This window comes from Colletotrichum destructivum, chromosome 1, assembly GCF_034447905.1.
Source record: "Colletotrichum destructivum chromosome 1, complete sequence".
NCBI classification, from domain to species: domain Eukaryota; kingdom Fungi; phylum Ascomycota; class Sordariomycetes; order Glomerellales; family Glomerellaceae; genus Colletotrichum; species Colletotrichum destructivum.
In genome coordinates, this window is record NC_085896.1 from 1,049,290 (window position 1) to 1,064,095 (window position 14,806).

Consider the following 14,806-nt stretch of genomic DNA (forward strand, 5'->3'; position numbering starts at 1 on the left):
TTAGTCTCACACACAGCTCTAATCATACATTCACCAAACAACAGCAATATACAACAAAAGATACCATTTATCCTATCATTCCAAACAACTCTTACTAGATACAACCAACTCAAAGTATACCAAAGGGGCCACAGTGGTCTCCCGCTAAAAAGCAATCATTCCACCCCCTACTCTCCTCAAATCTCTGTCACCATCAAGATGGGCCCCGACAAACTCCGGATCAACCGCAAGAAGACCAACGCAGCGGGCCTCAAGGGTTTCCCCCAACGGCCTCTCGTCTCCCGCATCTCCCACCACATCAACACAGCCCTGGCCTCCCTCTCCGGGACCGTTCCCAATCTCCCCGACCGCATCCCGCCTCCGAACCCGCTGACGCCGACTCCGACGATCCCCGACCAAACGCCGCTCTCGACCCAGAGCTACATGGCCTCGCGCGAGAAGTACGTCCTCTGGACTCGGCTGCGCAGCGGCGAGTACACCGCCGACTGGAAAGGCGGCAGCGTCCCCACCGAGTCCGACGTCCGCGACATGCTGCTTTGGTACGCCGCCTTCCGTCTCTACCCCTTTCCGGATGTCGAGTATGTGTCGCTCATGGGCCGCGGCCGCACGAACTACTTCTTCCTCATCGAGTTCATGCCCAACTCGAAGCGCGGGAGGCTGCCGCAGAAGGTTGTGCTCAAGTTCAGCCTGCCCGTGTGCCCGCACGACAAGCTCGAGAGCGAGGTCGCGACCATGGCGTGGGTGGCGACGGTGTCCCCCAAGCTGATCCCTCGAGTACTGTTGTTCGACTCGTACCCGCGGAACCCGCTGGGCCTCGAATGGATGATGATGGAGCCCGTCTTCGGGTTCTCCTTCCAGGAGTACACGCTCCAGGGGTCAACAGACACGGGGCTCGAGGGCTTCGGATTCCCTAAAGACACGCCGCCGCAGAGCGATAGGGACCACCTGAGCATTGGCAGGGGGCTCCGTGACTTCATGGCAAAAGTCAAGATCACCGCTTCAGGCGTCCCCAAGGACGACGCCCGGATCGGCAGCCTACGCATCGACTGGGAAACGAAAAGGTTTTACACCGGCCCCATCGTGTCTCCTCACTTTTATAGCGCTGACAGACTGTGGCGTAAGCCCTTTCACGGACCGTACCCGTCAATCAGAAGCTACCTCGACAACTACATTTCCGTCTGGAGGGAGGAAATCCATGACAACAAGGTAATGCAGAGTCGTCTTGCCAGTCTTGATATCGTACTCGGAAGGATGGTACAACGTCTCGAGGCGTTGCCCAAGGTCAAGTGGCGTCTGCCTCTCGAAGGCGGCCGGATGAACGGCTGGCCCGTGACGATATCTCACCCAGACCCGCGCCCTGACAACATCCTCGTTGGCGAGGACGGCGAGTTGGTCGCCATCATGGGATGGGAGGACGCGACGCTCATGCCGATACCGCTGCGAACTGACCTCAGCAAGCTAGACCAATTCTTCCAGCAATTTGGATGCGAACTCATCATTGATCCCATGCAGATCGATCTGGGCTGTGCGCTGCCACCCAGATCCGAACTTGTGGATAGGGTTCGAGATCGCCAATGGCAAGGTAGAGACGCGTCCATCATCCTAGAGCCGGTAATGGAAAGCATGTCGGGTATAGAAATTGCGTTCAAGGCCTTGATGGAAGTATGCGAGAGATTGCCCTTGGAGAGAGCCGCGGAACGCGAATGGCTTGACAAGGCCGTTTTAGCTATGATGGACAGGCATGGGGAGAGCCTCAAGAAGAAGATAGTCTGAAAACACCAAACAAATCCATGTCACTCTCGCGGGGGCTATCATATTTTTTGCAATGTGCGGCTCAATTGTATGCCGCGCCACAATAACACAGCAAGGGCACCGAAGGACCAGACGACCTAGGCCGTAGCAGATCTTGGGTGACTGCATTTCGGAGAAGCCGGGCCGGGGCTACTCCCCATCCGTGCGAACAAAGCTTGGAAAAGTACCGCGGGAACGCTACGGGGTGGCCGGGTCTCGTCAGTTGCTTGAAGAAAGCTCAACGGAGGGACTTGTCAGGGATGTGGATAGGGTGAGGTGGATGGGGAACGGTAAGGGGTTTCAACTGTATGGGATTCAAGAGGGAGAGCGCTGTCAGGGAGGGCCAATTACTGGCGACAAGAGCGACGAGACAACAAGCAGGCGGTCTAAGGAGTTCTCCGCAAGTCGAAAATGAGATTGCAGGCTCATTGAAATGAATTGAGGGATTGGTGATGCAGTGGCTTGTTGTACCACACAAAGATGGCGTCACAGAGTGTTGAAAACTCCGTGAGTTGCATCGCACTATCATGACCGAGCCTTGACGTCATGGATCGCGTACCGGGTGAGCTTCTTCTTGAGGTTGGGGTTGTTTTGTTGGCGATCGGGATTCCAGACGCCAGGCCATGTGTAGCGTCCAGTGCGCACCTAGTAGAAATGTTTCTCCAGGGTAGAATGAGAGATCAAGAAGCAGATCGGGACAAGAGCTCAATGGACAGCTTGACTGGGACAGCAGCATCCAGACTAGGGCGATTACGTGTCAATCGCGTAGCGGCATCCACCCTGTGACGAATTGGGGGCACTTGACAGCAGCGAAGTGACAGAAAGGGGGCTGATCGGTCGTCCCCCAAAGGCCTGCACGGCTGTGATGCCGCTGCCAATGCGCCAATGTGCCAATGATTGCCAATGCAGAATGCAAGACGACATGGGTCCTTGGGTTGGTTGAATGCGGCGCTTGCCAGGTCCTGGCCTTTCCTTGCACCGGTTTTTTCCCCGAATGCCGTTATGGATGATGGTCTTGATTGGGCGACGAGGAACTAGACCCAACTAGACCGAGTTTGACTGAGATCAAGGCGAAGGAGGGTATTCAGGGTATTGGTGAGGAAATCCGAAGTGTTTGTGATAAGTCTGTTCGTGCTTTTGGGGGTTAGTCTTCAGGAAATAGAAGATGCTTCTGCTTTTACTGCTGTTGCTGTGGCATACCCTGGTCCCATTTGGTTGGAAAGACATCAACAGTAAGCGGCATGGTTGAAGGACAATAGCGCGTTAGGGGAGAAGTAATGAATGCGAGAGAAGTAAGAGATGGCCGGCCGGCGGGAGGCAGATACATTTCTGTCGCTTGCCATCTGCAGTTCGTCAGAGTCTTTCCGGCGTTACTTTCGTGTAGAACTGTGGTGAGGTATCCGTGCTTAGGTACAAATGGTAAGTTGGGGTGACATTAATTTCGGCAAGGGCGAAGACGACCAAGAGATAGCGCGATTCTTGTCGCGTGCCTCAAGTCGACGCCAACGTTGACATGACGACATGGCTGGATCGTGGGAAAACAGGCCATTGAGGGCAAGTTTGAGGGAAGCCGCCATACTGCTGAAACAACGGAGCCCCATGTGTCCTTTGCAGCTCTGCTGTCGCTTTGCTCGCCCGTCATCTCGATTTCCAGCGGAGGCACGCTGTCTGAGACAAGATAACGGACAGGGCCGGCCGACTTTCACACCACCTCGCACCGCATCCGTCCCGTCATATCCTGGCGCACATCATCGGGTCGTCCAAACACGCCCTCATCCCACTCAGCAGGGCAACGTGGCCCGCCGTTTTCTGGGCCGGTGATTCACAATGGCCTTTTCCAGCCAACATTTAGGATGGTCTGTCCCGGAAGAGTCGACGCAAGACGGAGGTCTAGCTCCGAGACAATAGTCGTGCCATTACTTACGCTGTTCATCAACGAACTCAACCCATCAGTCGATCACCCCAGGGGTCATCACAATACGTGATAGCACGCTAATTGCGCAACGAAAGAATGGCGTGCGTCGATTTGATGGACCCCATCAGGCGTGGGGGAAACTGGCTGGCTCCTGGCGCGAACTTCTATGCTGTCTAATCGGGTATCTATCCATGGTGCGACTGAGACAGTATCACGAGGGAGGCTGGAAAACGGTTGTCTGAGAAGCAACCGCCCAAGCGTATGCGCATCAGCCCATATTCCAACAGGGGGAAGCGCCAGCATTGGTGACACGGAGTCTAGACCCGTGTGTCGCACACGAGACAAGTACAAGTCGTCTTCCCGCCGAGTCCAGGCGCAGTGCGTAGGGTCAGTGTCCTTGTCATTCGTAGCGCGGTCGTGCAAGTCTTAAAGATCAGGACGGGATGGGATCGGATGCAGGGCCCGCTAGGGAAGAAGGGGTGGTGTGAATCTCGATTCCAGTCTCCAGCATCCGTACGTGATACCTAGGAAGGCGAGCTAGGAAAGAGAGGAAGTAGGAAATTCAATGTGTACAATTACAGCCAGGGGAAATTTCCTTCCGCCTCTCCCTCTTCCTCTTTCTCTCTCTCTCTGTCGCATTCGTCCCTCATATCGATTGCTTTGGGCGAAACGAGAAATGGCAACATCTTGAGCAGAGACCCCGAGAGCAGAGTAAACAGAGCAAGCAGAGCAAAGCAAAGCATGGGTTAGGCTGCTGAAGCAAGCAAGGAAGAAGTGCCAGGTTCAGCTGTGTCGGCCCCGGCTCCTTCCTCGCTATGCTCACTTGGCCCGAGCTCCAGGAGGCACAAAGTACGTACTCCCGTACCTGTGTACCAAGCTAGTGCTGATGACGTAGGACATCAGTTTCTGGCCCCTTTCCTTCACGTCACCATCACCGAGTTCCACGGCAGCCACAACCTGGACCAGGGAAAAAAAATTAGAGACCGCAGGCAAGGGAAGGAAGGAACTACGGCAGAGGACCAAGCTCCGGCGCGCCTGCCTCTCCCAATTTCGAATGTACCGGGTTGCTTCCTGCCGCTAGACGAATGCCTGCCACGCGCGACTTTGCCTCTGCCTTTCCTGCCTCCCCTCCCTTTCCCCATCGCTGGGCCACTTTCATTCTGACGCATGTGTGTTTCTCTGACGCGCTTGGGCACACTACTTACACCCGCGAGAAAGAAGGTATAAACACCACCTCGCAATCCTTCACCCCCTACTTGCAGCCCATTCCCTCTGGTCTTTTTCTCTCATCGATACGATACCTATTTCCTGCTTTTTGCTCTTCCAATAGGAACCTCATCTTGGCGATTCGCATTATACCCATTCCTCTGTGATACCCCCACCCAAATCGACGACCTTTCCCTTATTTGCCCTGTAACAGCAACAAATCAACAATAATCACTCTTACTCTATCCCGACGACTACCACTATCATCTCCGAGTAACATTCAAACGAACAGCCTCATTGCGACAGCTACAATACTCCCATCATGTCAGCAAACGTCAACAAGCCGACGGACCTCAAGCAGAAGGAAGCCGACGTCAACCGCAAGCTTCAGCTTTACGGCATTGTCTCCGCTTTCCAGGCTGGCAAGGTTCCTTCGGTAAGTAAATGCCGGCATGGCGGCAGGGCCCACGCGGCCCTCCCCATCCACCACTACTGGCGTCTGGGCGATCCCTGGCCCGCAACTTTACATGATTGCATGATACTGACGTCGCGCTCCCATCACAGAATGATCAAATCGATGTCGCCCTAAACAGTTTCTTGGCCTCCAAGGTCCTATCCAACCCTCCCGAGAAGCTTTCGCCTGAGGGCAGAGCTCTTGTTGCCGATGCTCGCGAGGTTGTCATTCAAGCAAAGAACCTATTGTTGTCCAAGAACCAGGGCAACCTGCTTCAGGACTTTATTTGGCAGACGGAACAGTTCGACCCCAAGGCCGTCCAGGTGCCCGGCGCCCCAATCAACAAGGAGGTCGCGCAACAGCATGGCGACAAGGCAATGGAGGGTCTGCGGACCCTTGGCACTTTGATCATCACCAACGGCCAATTCCGCAAGCTCCGTAAGTGAACGATTCTTATGTACACCACTCAGACGCGATCTAACACACAAGTAGTCAAAGATGCTACTGTTCTTCTCCGCGACATGGCCGGCGATGCTGCCACCAATGCCGCTCAACGTGTGCGTCCTTCAGGTGAAGCTCTGCAAGACATCGATCGTCCTGCCCAGGATAACACTTGGCATGATGCCCCCGACTTCTCTAAGGAGAGCCTCAAGAAGCAGGCTCAGGGAGTCTACAAGGGGTCTCCTGCCGCAGACGCCCGGGACATCGCCAAAGCCGGCACCCAGTCTGCCCATCCTAACGGGGCGCAGAACCCGCAGGACCTTGCTGCCACTGCTGCGCGTGACCAGCAACAGGGAACCAACTCTGGCGTCAATGCACAGGGTGGCATCAACGCTGCTCGCAACGTCATTGAGAAGAAGTACAATGAGAACGTCGACGATGAGACGAAGGAGCAGGCCCGCCAGCGCAAGGAGGAGTACCTCCGCCGCAGCAAGGAGTACTTCAACAAGAAGATGCCTCAGGAGCGCAAGGAGCAGACTATCTGGCGCCTGAAGAAGATGGTACTTGAGTGCCAGCAACATCCCGACTACGCTCAGGCCATCGAGACCCTTCTCAACCTCGCAGAGGAGTATGCTGGCCACTCGCGCGTCATCGCTCAGGGCGGCACTGGTACTGTCAGAGATGCCCGCGCCGGCCTTGCTCAAGCAGAGTCCGATCTAAAGACCCTTATTGAGCGCTTCGCCAACGGTACTTCTACTGAGGATCTCTTTGAGTCCATTCAGCAGATCTATCGCGACGCCGACAATGACCGCGAGCTCAAGGACTGGTTCAAGGCTATGGACCGCTACGTCCGCCGCTGCCTCCTTGAACAAGGGTACATCCTGGACGAGGATTCCAACCAGGAGTGGAACCACCTCTATGACCATGGTCGCTACTTGCTCCGCAACAAATACCGCGTTCACACCGACCGTGTTTTTGACGAGATCAAGTTCTTGATCGATCAATTTGACCAGGACCCTCAAAACAAGCGCTTCGGCCTGGCTGTTCAGAAGTTGTTCACTGATCTTGGCAACGACGAGAACGGCAAGCCTACATTTAAGCCCCATCTCCTCAAGGATCTTTCGGAGGTCATTATTCCCTCCATCTTCGAGAACGTAGCCTACGTTCCTGTCCCGCGCATTGAGTACTCCGACTCTCAGTTCGACGCCGTCATCGAGAACCTTGTCCTCGAATCCGACAACTTCATGCCCAACGTTCTTGAGGTCAACAGCGAGAACTACTTCCTTTGGGGACGCAAGAAGGTTGCCAACAAGCACAAGCAGTCTTTCGAGGTTAAGGTTGCTGGTGTCCAGCTTGACCTGCGTGATGTCAGCTACCACGTCAAGCGCAAGCAGGGCTTCCCTTCTATCACGGACACTGGTGTCGCCGACATCCTCCTTGCCGGTGACGGGTTTTCCTTTAAGCTCAAGCTCTCTTCTGCGGATAAGAAGGACAGCCAGAACTTCTTCAAGATTGACAAGGTTGATGTTGACATCAAGCACATGAGCATTAAGCTGAAGCAGTCGAAGCACAAACTGTTGTTCGGCCTTTTCAAGCCCGTCATGCTCAAGGTTCTTCGCCCTGCCCTCCAAAAAGCTGTCGAAAAGGCCATCAAGGACCAAGCTGCCCAGCTGGATACTCTTCTCTTCCAGGTCAAGCAGGAAGCCGACCGCGCCCTTGACGAGGCCCGCTCTGACCCTGAGAGAACCCCCAACATTTACAACCGCTACGCCACTGCCATGCAAAAGCGTGCCTTGCAGACCAAGCAGAAGGCTCAGGCGGTCGCTGCCGACAAGAAGGTCAATTACGCCATCACGAAAGAGGATTCCATCTTCCCCGACATTAGCCTCCCCGGCGGCATCAGTTCCAAGGCCACCGAGTACAAGGAGCTTGCCCGTAAGGGCGAACGCTGGGAGAGCCCTGTTTTCTCGATCGGCAAGGCCAGTAAGTCAACTGACATTCCCGACGCGCCTCGTATCGAGCGCAAGAAGCACGGCTTGCCTACCCAGCAGGGGCAGTATGCTCCTCACGCCAACACCAATGGCGCATTGAACGGCAATCTGAAGAATGACCCTTCGTCTCTGTATGACGCACACCCCAATGGCGGTCTCAACGGCAACGTCAACACCCTCTCCGCACCAGCCAACGTTAGTGGATACTAGAGGCTTGGTAGTGGTGTAATTTTCTTTTGTTCTAGGGATGGAGATGGCATCACGAGTTGATGGCAGACGAAAACGCTTATACCCAGGTGGAGAGTTTGGGCCAACGGATGGATGGTTTTGATAGTTTAATAACGCGGTCGTTGGTAATAATTCTGTAGTGGAATCAAATTGGTTTGTATCCAAACTTGTTTTCCTACATCGAGCAATTGAGAGAAAATGAATTATGAGTCGTAATTTGCATTTACGAGCGAGGCTCAACTTGGATCTGCTTGTCCGACAAGATTTACTCAGATGGAGGTCCATCCCATGTCTGTTGGTACTAGTGCGCCATTGATAGTGTGAATACCATCGGCACACAAGCTTAACACAGTCTTTGAGACCTGATCCAAAGGTGACCATCCATAGTTCCAGCCTTTCTGTGCCGGGTCGCCAATAACTGTATTCATCGTAGACACAACTGACTCACGTTAGCGATGGGCTGAGCGACGATGGACGGATTTGGCACTCACCCATGGCTAAACCTTCTGGATGATACCGAGCAGCGTGGCCCTCGTTCACCATGTTGGTCATCATGGGACCGGGTAAAACGGCCAGGCAGCGGATACCCTGAGGGCCGTAAAAGGCCGCCGTGCTCTTGGTTAGGCCAACAGTGCCGTGTTTGGAGACCGTGTAAGCCACGCCTGGAGGACTGTTAGCGGTAAAAAGGGAAAACATCTCCCCCCTTCCTCTCAGTAACTTCGAAACTCACCCGCTCTCCCGCCGTGGAGGCCGGCGGCACTAATGACGTTCAAGATGACGCCCCTCTGGCCGTCGACGGGCTCCTGCTTGAGGAACTGGCGAATGGCGACTTGGGAGGTGATGAAGGGCCCCGTGGTATTGATGAGGATCTGGCGGTTCCAGACGTCGAGGTCGCAGTCGGCGACGGGGTCCATCTTGTCCGAGATGCCAGCATTGTTGACGAGGACGTCGAGTCTTCTCTGCTGGCCCGCGTCGTCACCCACCCCGCCGTCGACCCAGGACGATATGGCGGCGGCGACGGACTCCGGGGAGGAGACGTCGGCGTGGACCGGGTGCAGGCGGGAGCGGTGGGCGTCGGGAACCTTGGAAGGGAGCTCGGCGAGGGCGTCGGCGGAGATGTCAAGGGCGAGGACAGTGGCGTTGGCGGCGAGGAAATGGGTCGTCAGGGAGAGGCCGAGGCCCGACGCGCCGCCGGTGATTAGGACTGTCTTTGAGGTGTAATCGATGGACATGTTGGCGGTGGGGTCTTCTTTTACTTGTTCTTGTAGCTCTTCTTCTTCTTTGCTCTTCTTTGGGGAGATTTAGAGGGAGGGTGAGAGTGAGGGTCAGAGTGAGAGTGAGAGTGAGTGAGGGAGATGTAAGTGGCTGGTGACGATAGGTGAGAGCCCACGATATATTATCTTGGGACCAGGCGTTAGGGAAGTCATGGATGGAAACGTTCGGTTTCCGCGTCTTTCCGATGTCAAGATGAGTGTTGTAAACAAGGTTCGAGTGGCTCAAGTAAATCAAGTAGAGGCCCTAAAAGAGGTATTGGAAAAGAAACCTAGTTGACATATCGGGGATTTGACGACGTGCGACTCCCCGCATTCACGGTGAATGGCGTCGATTCCTGTTATCCAAAAGACCGAACACGATTGCGAGTACGACGGGAGGGGGGATGTCTCCAATCCCAACTGTCCCCTCTCCCGCGGTGCAACACCGTGACCCACGAGTGGGCTGCTACCCCGGATTGATAGGAATTAAGCCCTGCGGAATAACACATTTTGAATGTTCAACTGCCGAGGCGAGTCGGGGGGGGGGGGGGGCTGTCCATTGGCTTGGCGATTGTGGAAATGCACAACCAAGCACAAACACCAGGGACGAACGACACGGACGTAATGGTCCCAACGAACACATACGGCGAATGGGGTGCGAACAAGGTTTGGATGAACGTATATTGGTGGCTATGTGCAGAAAGGAAAACAATCAGGCTTCCATCAGTTCCTCGTCGAGGGCTGGTTCGGGTCCGTCTGCTCGCTCTTCAGCCCCGCCAGGCCGCTCTGCCGGAGCGGGTCCCGCCCCGTCGTCTCCTCCAGGTGCCGCTCGCTGGACGGCTTGGACCCGTAGCCAACAAACGCCGAGCCTTCTCCCTTGCCGCGGGTGCTGTTCTCGATTACACCGGCGGCGCGGTCGGGGGAGCCGGTAAGGAAGGCGAAGAATGCGCCGACCGTCACGGCGACGCCCACGATGGAATAGAGAGTTCCGCTTTGGATGGATAACAGTTAGGGAAGTCGATTGGGACACTATAAAGGGAAGGGTATTCTTTGGACATACTTGCTTCTCACTTCGTCGGGTTTTGTTAGGGCTTTCTCCTTTGAGCCGGCAGGCGGTGATTGGTCGCCGCCGTGGTAGGTCGGCGTGTCGCGGGCGGGTTCCTTTACGGCGTATGTTCGGCGGGCGGTGCGGTGCGCGGGACGGAGTGCGGAGGGACGGAGTGCCGATTGTAAACGAAGGGCTCTGATGGATGACATTGTGGCTAGAGTGAGGGATTCAAAAGTGTTCCTTAATGCAGCGGTGTGATGAAGATGCAGACGGTACACGTTCTACTGCGATAGGATTGATTGGTCTTGGGGGCTATTTGTGAACACGGAGAAGCAATACGTGACCGTCGAGTGATGGTAGGCTGATGAGTGTGCTCGGTTACATATGACAAGTCGATGATGTAGTTGACACACATATCTGGGTCCGCCACCAGCATCAGGACCCCTTTTGGTTTCCACGCACGGAACTTCTGTGGGATTTTCCAACAACGGCTCTTCTTCCGATGACGATTTGGGTCTCCTTTGATGATTCATCGGCCTGTGTGTTCATGCCCGGCGTAGAGACATGAATGAGAAATCCACTGACATGGTTGTCCCTCCCTTCCCCACTCCCCTCCCCCATACCGCCGAGAAACCCGTCACTCACTCACTCACGCACTCCGGACGGTCTCTCACCGGTTCCGCAACGCCGCGTGGATCCCTCCGTACGTCCAGTTTAGCCTCATCCGGTCCAGCTGCGCCTGTGCCGACATGTCGGTGACGTGCCGCGAGTTCTGCTGCACCTGCGCCGCCCGCGGCCGCCGCACCGAGTCCCACGTCCGCAGCGCGCGGTCGACGTTGTCGACGTTTTCGCTGTCGACGCCGTCGTGGAGGAGCAACCGCAGGCCCTCGGCGTCCTCGATCGCCTGCGTCGCGCCCTGACCCTGGAACGGCGTCATCGGGTGCGCCGCGTCGCCGACCACCAGGGCGCGCCCGCGCGTGTACGTCGGCAGCGGAGATGTGTCCTTGACCTTGTAGAGGTGGACGTCTTCGACGTGTCTTTTGTCCATGGCCATTGTTACCACAACATACCCAAGTTTTCTTCCCTCTTTATCTTTTTTTGTTTCTCGGTCTGCGTCTCTCGGCTTCATGATAGAGAGGGGGCAACTCACTTCATTATGTCCAGGATCCACGGTGCAAAGTCGAAAAAGTGGTCGAGCATCTCCTCCGGGTTCGCCTCCGCGTTCCAGGATGTCATGCTCTCGACCGACAGCATCGAGTCCGGCACCCGCGCGACGACGTTGAGTGTGGCGAGGTCCCGGCAGGAGTAGAAGATAATGTTGCGGTTCGTATCGTCGTCCGCCGTCATCACGTTGAAGAAGCAGCCGTTGGACGGATCTATCGCCGCCGGGTACCCCTTGAGAATCTCATGAGCTCTGGTGAGCGGGAACGTGAACCGGTAGAGCGAGACGCCAGTCGAGAGAAAATGAGAGGGCTCGCCCACAATGGCCTGCCGGACGAGGGAGTGGATGCCGTCAGCTCCTGCGAATCGTTAGTCTTGTCTTGTCCGCCTGTTCGGGTGACTTTGAGTGAAATGAAAGCCCTGGGCCCGTCGTACCGACAATGACATCCGCGAAAACCTCGTCCCCGTTATCCAACCTCACCATCCCCTCTTCGACGTCGATCCCCGTTACCTCGACGCCGTTCACGACGGTCGCCGGCGGCCCGGAAATCCCCAGCTTCGCCGCGTCCCCCGTCGCGAGCCTCAGCAACTCGTTCCTCAGGTCCGTCCGATGCATCAGAAGCCACTCGCCACCGAACGGCTCAGTCACGCCCGTCATCTCCCGCACCAGGTTGCCCTCCTTATCGTACGTCCTGGACCCTGCGCACACCGTGGCTTTCACGTGCTCCGGGCGGAAGTAGAACGCCTTTTTGAGCATCCTGCTGCCGTTGGGGCCGATGCCGAGGCCCGCGCCGCGCTCAGGCGCCGAGGCGGGATCGCGCTCGTATACAAGCACCTCGTGCCGCTGACGGAGTACGGCGGCGGCGGCGAGGCCTGCGATGCCGCCGCCGACGACGATGATGCGGAGCTTGTTGCTTTCGTTGCTGGCCATCTCTTTTTTTTTTTTTTGTCCCGTCTCTCGAGTTGTGAGTGGCTGCGGGTGGGTTTACGACAACGAAACCTTTAGAGAGTGGAAAGATGCCATTAATGAAGCCTCCTGGGAGGCAATGGGGACAATGGCTACCAAACTTTGCCGGACGGTGTCCCACTCATGGTTCGAACCTTTGCCCCTGAGACGTCGAACAAAATTCTATTCATAGCCTCGACGTGCGCTGATGCTGCTGGAAGGCTAAAGTTTAAAAAAACAAAACCGCATGGATTCCAAATGCCAACCCAACAGCGGGCCATGGGCGGATTGGATGAGCTGGCGGGCTTATGCTCATTCATGCGTGATGCTTCGGTTGTCTGGGCATTATTACACGATACGTAGTATGGCGACCATCTTGCCCAAAACCGTATTGTGAATGTCGGCCACGTCCCCGACGATCGGGGTGGTTGTCGAGGTTGTTGCCTCTGACCATCGTCTCCCGATGGTCTGGGGATGTAACACCACGTCGTGTGAGGACCAACTCTACCGATTCCTGCTCGAAGACGCTTCGCGTCTCGAACTTTGGTTGTTCTCCGATTCGTCTTGGAGTCGCTGACAAATGGCGCCAAGGTTGGCCATGGCTAAGTGAGAATCTCAAAGGCATGACGCGCGGCGCCTCAAGACTTCCACTTACCAGTGACCGGAAGTCTAGTAACTGCCTTTGTATTTGCGACTCCAACAACGAGCTCGGAAAAAGCCGTAGAATCATAATGCCAGGCCAGGATCTGGGTGAGTGAGCAGTGAGCTGAACCAATGCAGATAAACGTGCAGGCCCTGAATTATGTCGGCCGGTCACCCCCACTTCGGCGACCAACGCCGTCCTTCCTCGGGCTCGCGCTCGCGTTTAAGTCGAAGATCGGTGCGCGCGTCTCCATTCGTCAGACTCACATCGGCATTGTGACTATCGGAGCAACCTGCGCCGCGGATTGGTAATGTTCCCAGATCTTACATACCTTACCACAACAAGCGTCAGCACCTCGACTTCTCGGGCTTTCCACGCGATCGTCATCAAAATGACCTGCCGAAGTCCGAAAATTGGTCAGAATATCTGTCTATATATTTAATCTGCGCCGATGCCTCAAAAAGCCAGCAGCAGTTCTGGTCCGTCATTATCACTCAGCATCATCAGCAACCGACACACAACACCACATTCAAGCCATACACACTGCCTCATCCAATCATGCCTCGTACTATATTGGTCTGCGGCGCAACGGGGAAACAAGGCGGAGCCGTCATCAACCGCCTCATCGAACAAAATGCCGACTTCCAGATCCTTGCAGTCACGCGGGACGCAAACTCCAGGTCTGCGCAGCAGCTCTTGAAGAAGTCGCCCAACATCCGACTCGTCCAGGGCAACCTGGCCGATCCGGCTGCGCTCCTGAAGACTGCCGCGGAAGTGGCCGGGTCCCCAATCTGGGGCGTCTTCAGTGTTCAGGTAAGCCCCCCAACTCAGACTAACACCAATGATAATGTGGCTAATGCTTGGCGCATCAGGTCGCCATGGGCTTCGGGCAGGGCGCAGGCGGCGAGCTAGCTCAAGGCAAAGCTCTCATCGACGCATCTCTCAAGGCCGACGTCAGATTCTTTGTCTACACTTCTATCGATAGGCACGGCGCGGATAACCCCACCAAGGTCCCCCATTTCATCCACAAGCATCAGATCGAACAGCACCTCTTCAGCAAGACCAAGGGCACCGACATGGAATGGGTCGTGCTCAGGCCGGTCGCCTTCATGGAGAATCTCACGGACGACTTCATGGGGAAGGTCTTCACCACGTCGTGGAAGATGGCCGTCAAAGAGAAGCCGCTGCAGCTCGTCGCGGTCAGCGACGTTGGCTACTTTGGCGCCGAGGCGTTTCTGCACCCCGAGACGTACCGGGGCCGTGGGATCTCGCTCGCCGGGGACGAATTGACCATCGAGCAGTTTGCCGCGGTGTTTCATAAGCATACCGGCAAGGAGTTGCCTGGCACTTACAGGATTCTCTGCTGGCTCATCATGTCGATGGCCAAAGACTTTGGGTGGATGTTCAAATGGTTCTACGATGTGGGGTATGCCGCCGATATCCAAGAGCTGAGGAGGGAGTATCCCGGGTTGAAGGATTTCGAGACCTGGCTGCGGACGGAAAGCAATTTTGCAAAGTGAGGGGGGTCTAGCATATGATTAGAGGCGAAGCTGTTCTCGGATGAGGTCAGACCTGCCGGTTGGCTAAAACTACGAAGGTTGCTGTACGATATAGAAGCATGCACAATGCGTAATAGACGGAAAGTAATAAGATCGGACCTAAGTCTAAAAACATCTTCATCTAAAGAGCTCATTTAGAGAGATCCATACGATCATTGATTTCTTTTTTG

At 55.6% G+C, this 14,806-nt stretch overlaps 6 protein-coding genes across 6 annotated transcripts; 3 read left to right on the forward strand and 3 right to left on the reverse strand.

Moving 5' to 3' along the window:
- Window positions 1-198: 198 nt before the first annotated feature.
- On the forward strand, window positions 199-1,773 carry CDEST_00327 (Putative aminoglycoside phosphotransferase, protein kinase-like domain superfamily; the record flags this gene model as incomplete). Its single annotated transcript, XM_062916486.1, has 1 exon — window positions 199-1,773. The coding sequence occupies one exon, from the start codon at window positions 199-201 to the stop codon at window positions 1,771-1,773; it is 1,575 nt and encodes a 524-aa protein (XP_062772537.1).
- Window positions 1,774-4,845: 3,072 nt separating this feature from the next.
- On the forward strand, window positions 4,846-8,321 carry CDEST_00328 (uncharacterized protein). The gene is made up of 3 exons (XM_062916487.1): window positions 4,846-5,348; window positions 5,477-5,804; window positions 5,859-8,321. Exons 1-3 carry the CDS (start codon window positions 5,235-5,237, stop codon window positions 8,006-8,008), a joined length of 2,592 nt encoding a protein of 863 aa, XP_062772538.1. The 5' UTR covers window positions 4,846-5,234; the 3' UTR covers window positions 8,009-8,321.
- On the reverse strand, window positions 8,042-9,258 carry CDEST_00329 (Putative short-chain dehydrogenase/reductase SDR, NAD(P)-binding domain superfamily; the record flags this gene model as incomplete). Its single annotated transcript, XM_062916488.1, has 3 exons — window positions 8,042-8,465; window positions 8,518-8,688; window positions 8,757-9,258. 3 exons carry the CDS (start codon window positions 9,256-9,258, stop codon window positions 8,296-8,298), a joined length of 843 nt encoding a protein of 280 aa, XP_062772539.1. The 3' UTR covers window positions 8,042-8,295.
- Window positions 9,259-9,945: 687 nt separating this feature from the next.
- On the reverse strand, window positions 9,946-10,665 carry CDEST_00330 (uncharacterized protein). The gene is made up of 2 exons (XM_062916489.1): window positions 10,340-10,665; window positions 9,946-10,270 (listed from the first exon to the last, which is right to left on the reverse strand). Exons 1-2 carry the CDS (start codon window positions 10,534-10,536, stop codon window positions 10,003-10,005), a joined length of 465 nt encoding a protein of 154 aa, XP_062772540.1. The 5' UTR covers window positions 10,537-10,665; the 3' UTR covers window positions 9,946-10,002.
- Window positions 10,666-10,997: 332 nt separating this feature from the next.
- Window positions 10,998-12,419, reverse strand: CDEST_00331 (Putative FAD-binding domain, FAD/NAD(P)-binding domain superfamily; the record flags this gene model as incomplete). Its single annotated transcript, XM_062916490.1, has 3 exons — window positions 10,998-11,364; window positions 11,478-11,847; window positions 11,924-12,419. The coding sequence occupies 3 exons, from the start codon at window positions 12,417-12,419 to the stop codon at window positions 10,998-11,000; spliced, it is 1,233 nt and encodes a 410-aa protein (XP_062772541.1).
- Window positions 12,420-13,537: 1,118 nt separating this feature from the next.
- Window positions 13,538-14,735, forward strand: CDEST_00332 (Putative NmrA-like domain, NAD(P)-binding domain superfamily). Its single transcript, XM_062916491.1, has 2 exons — window positions 13,538-13,890; window positions 13,950-14,735. The coding sequence occupies exons 1-2, from the start codon at window positions 13,636-13,638 to the stop codon at window positions 14,595-14,597; spliced, it is 903 nt and encodes a 300-aa protein (XP_062772542.1). The 5' UTR covers window positions 13,538-13,635; the 3' UTR covers window positions 14,598-14,735.
- The last annotated feature ends 71 nt before the right edge of the window (window positions 14,736-14,806 follow it).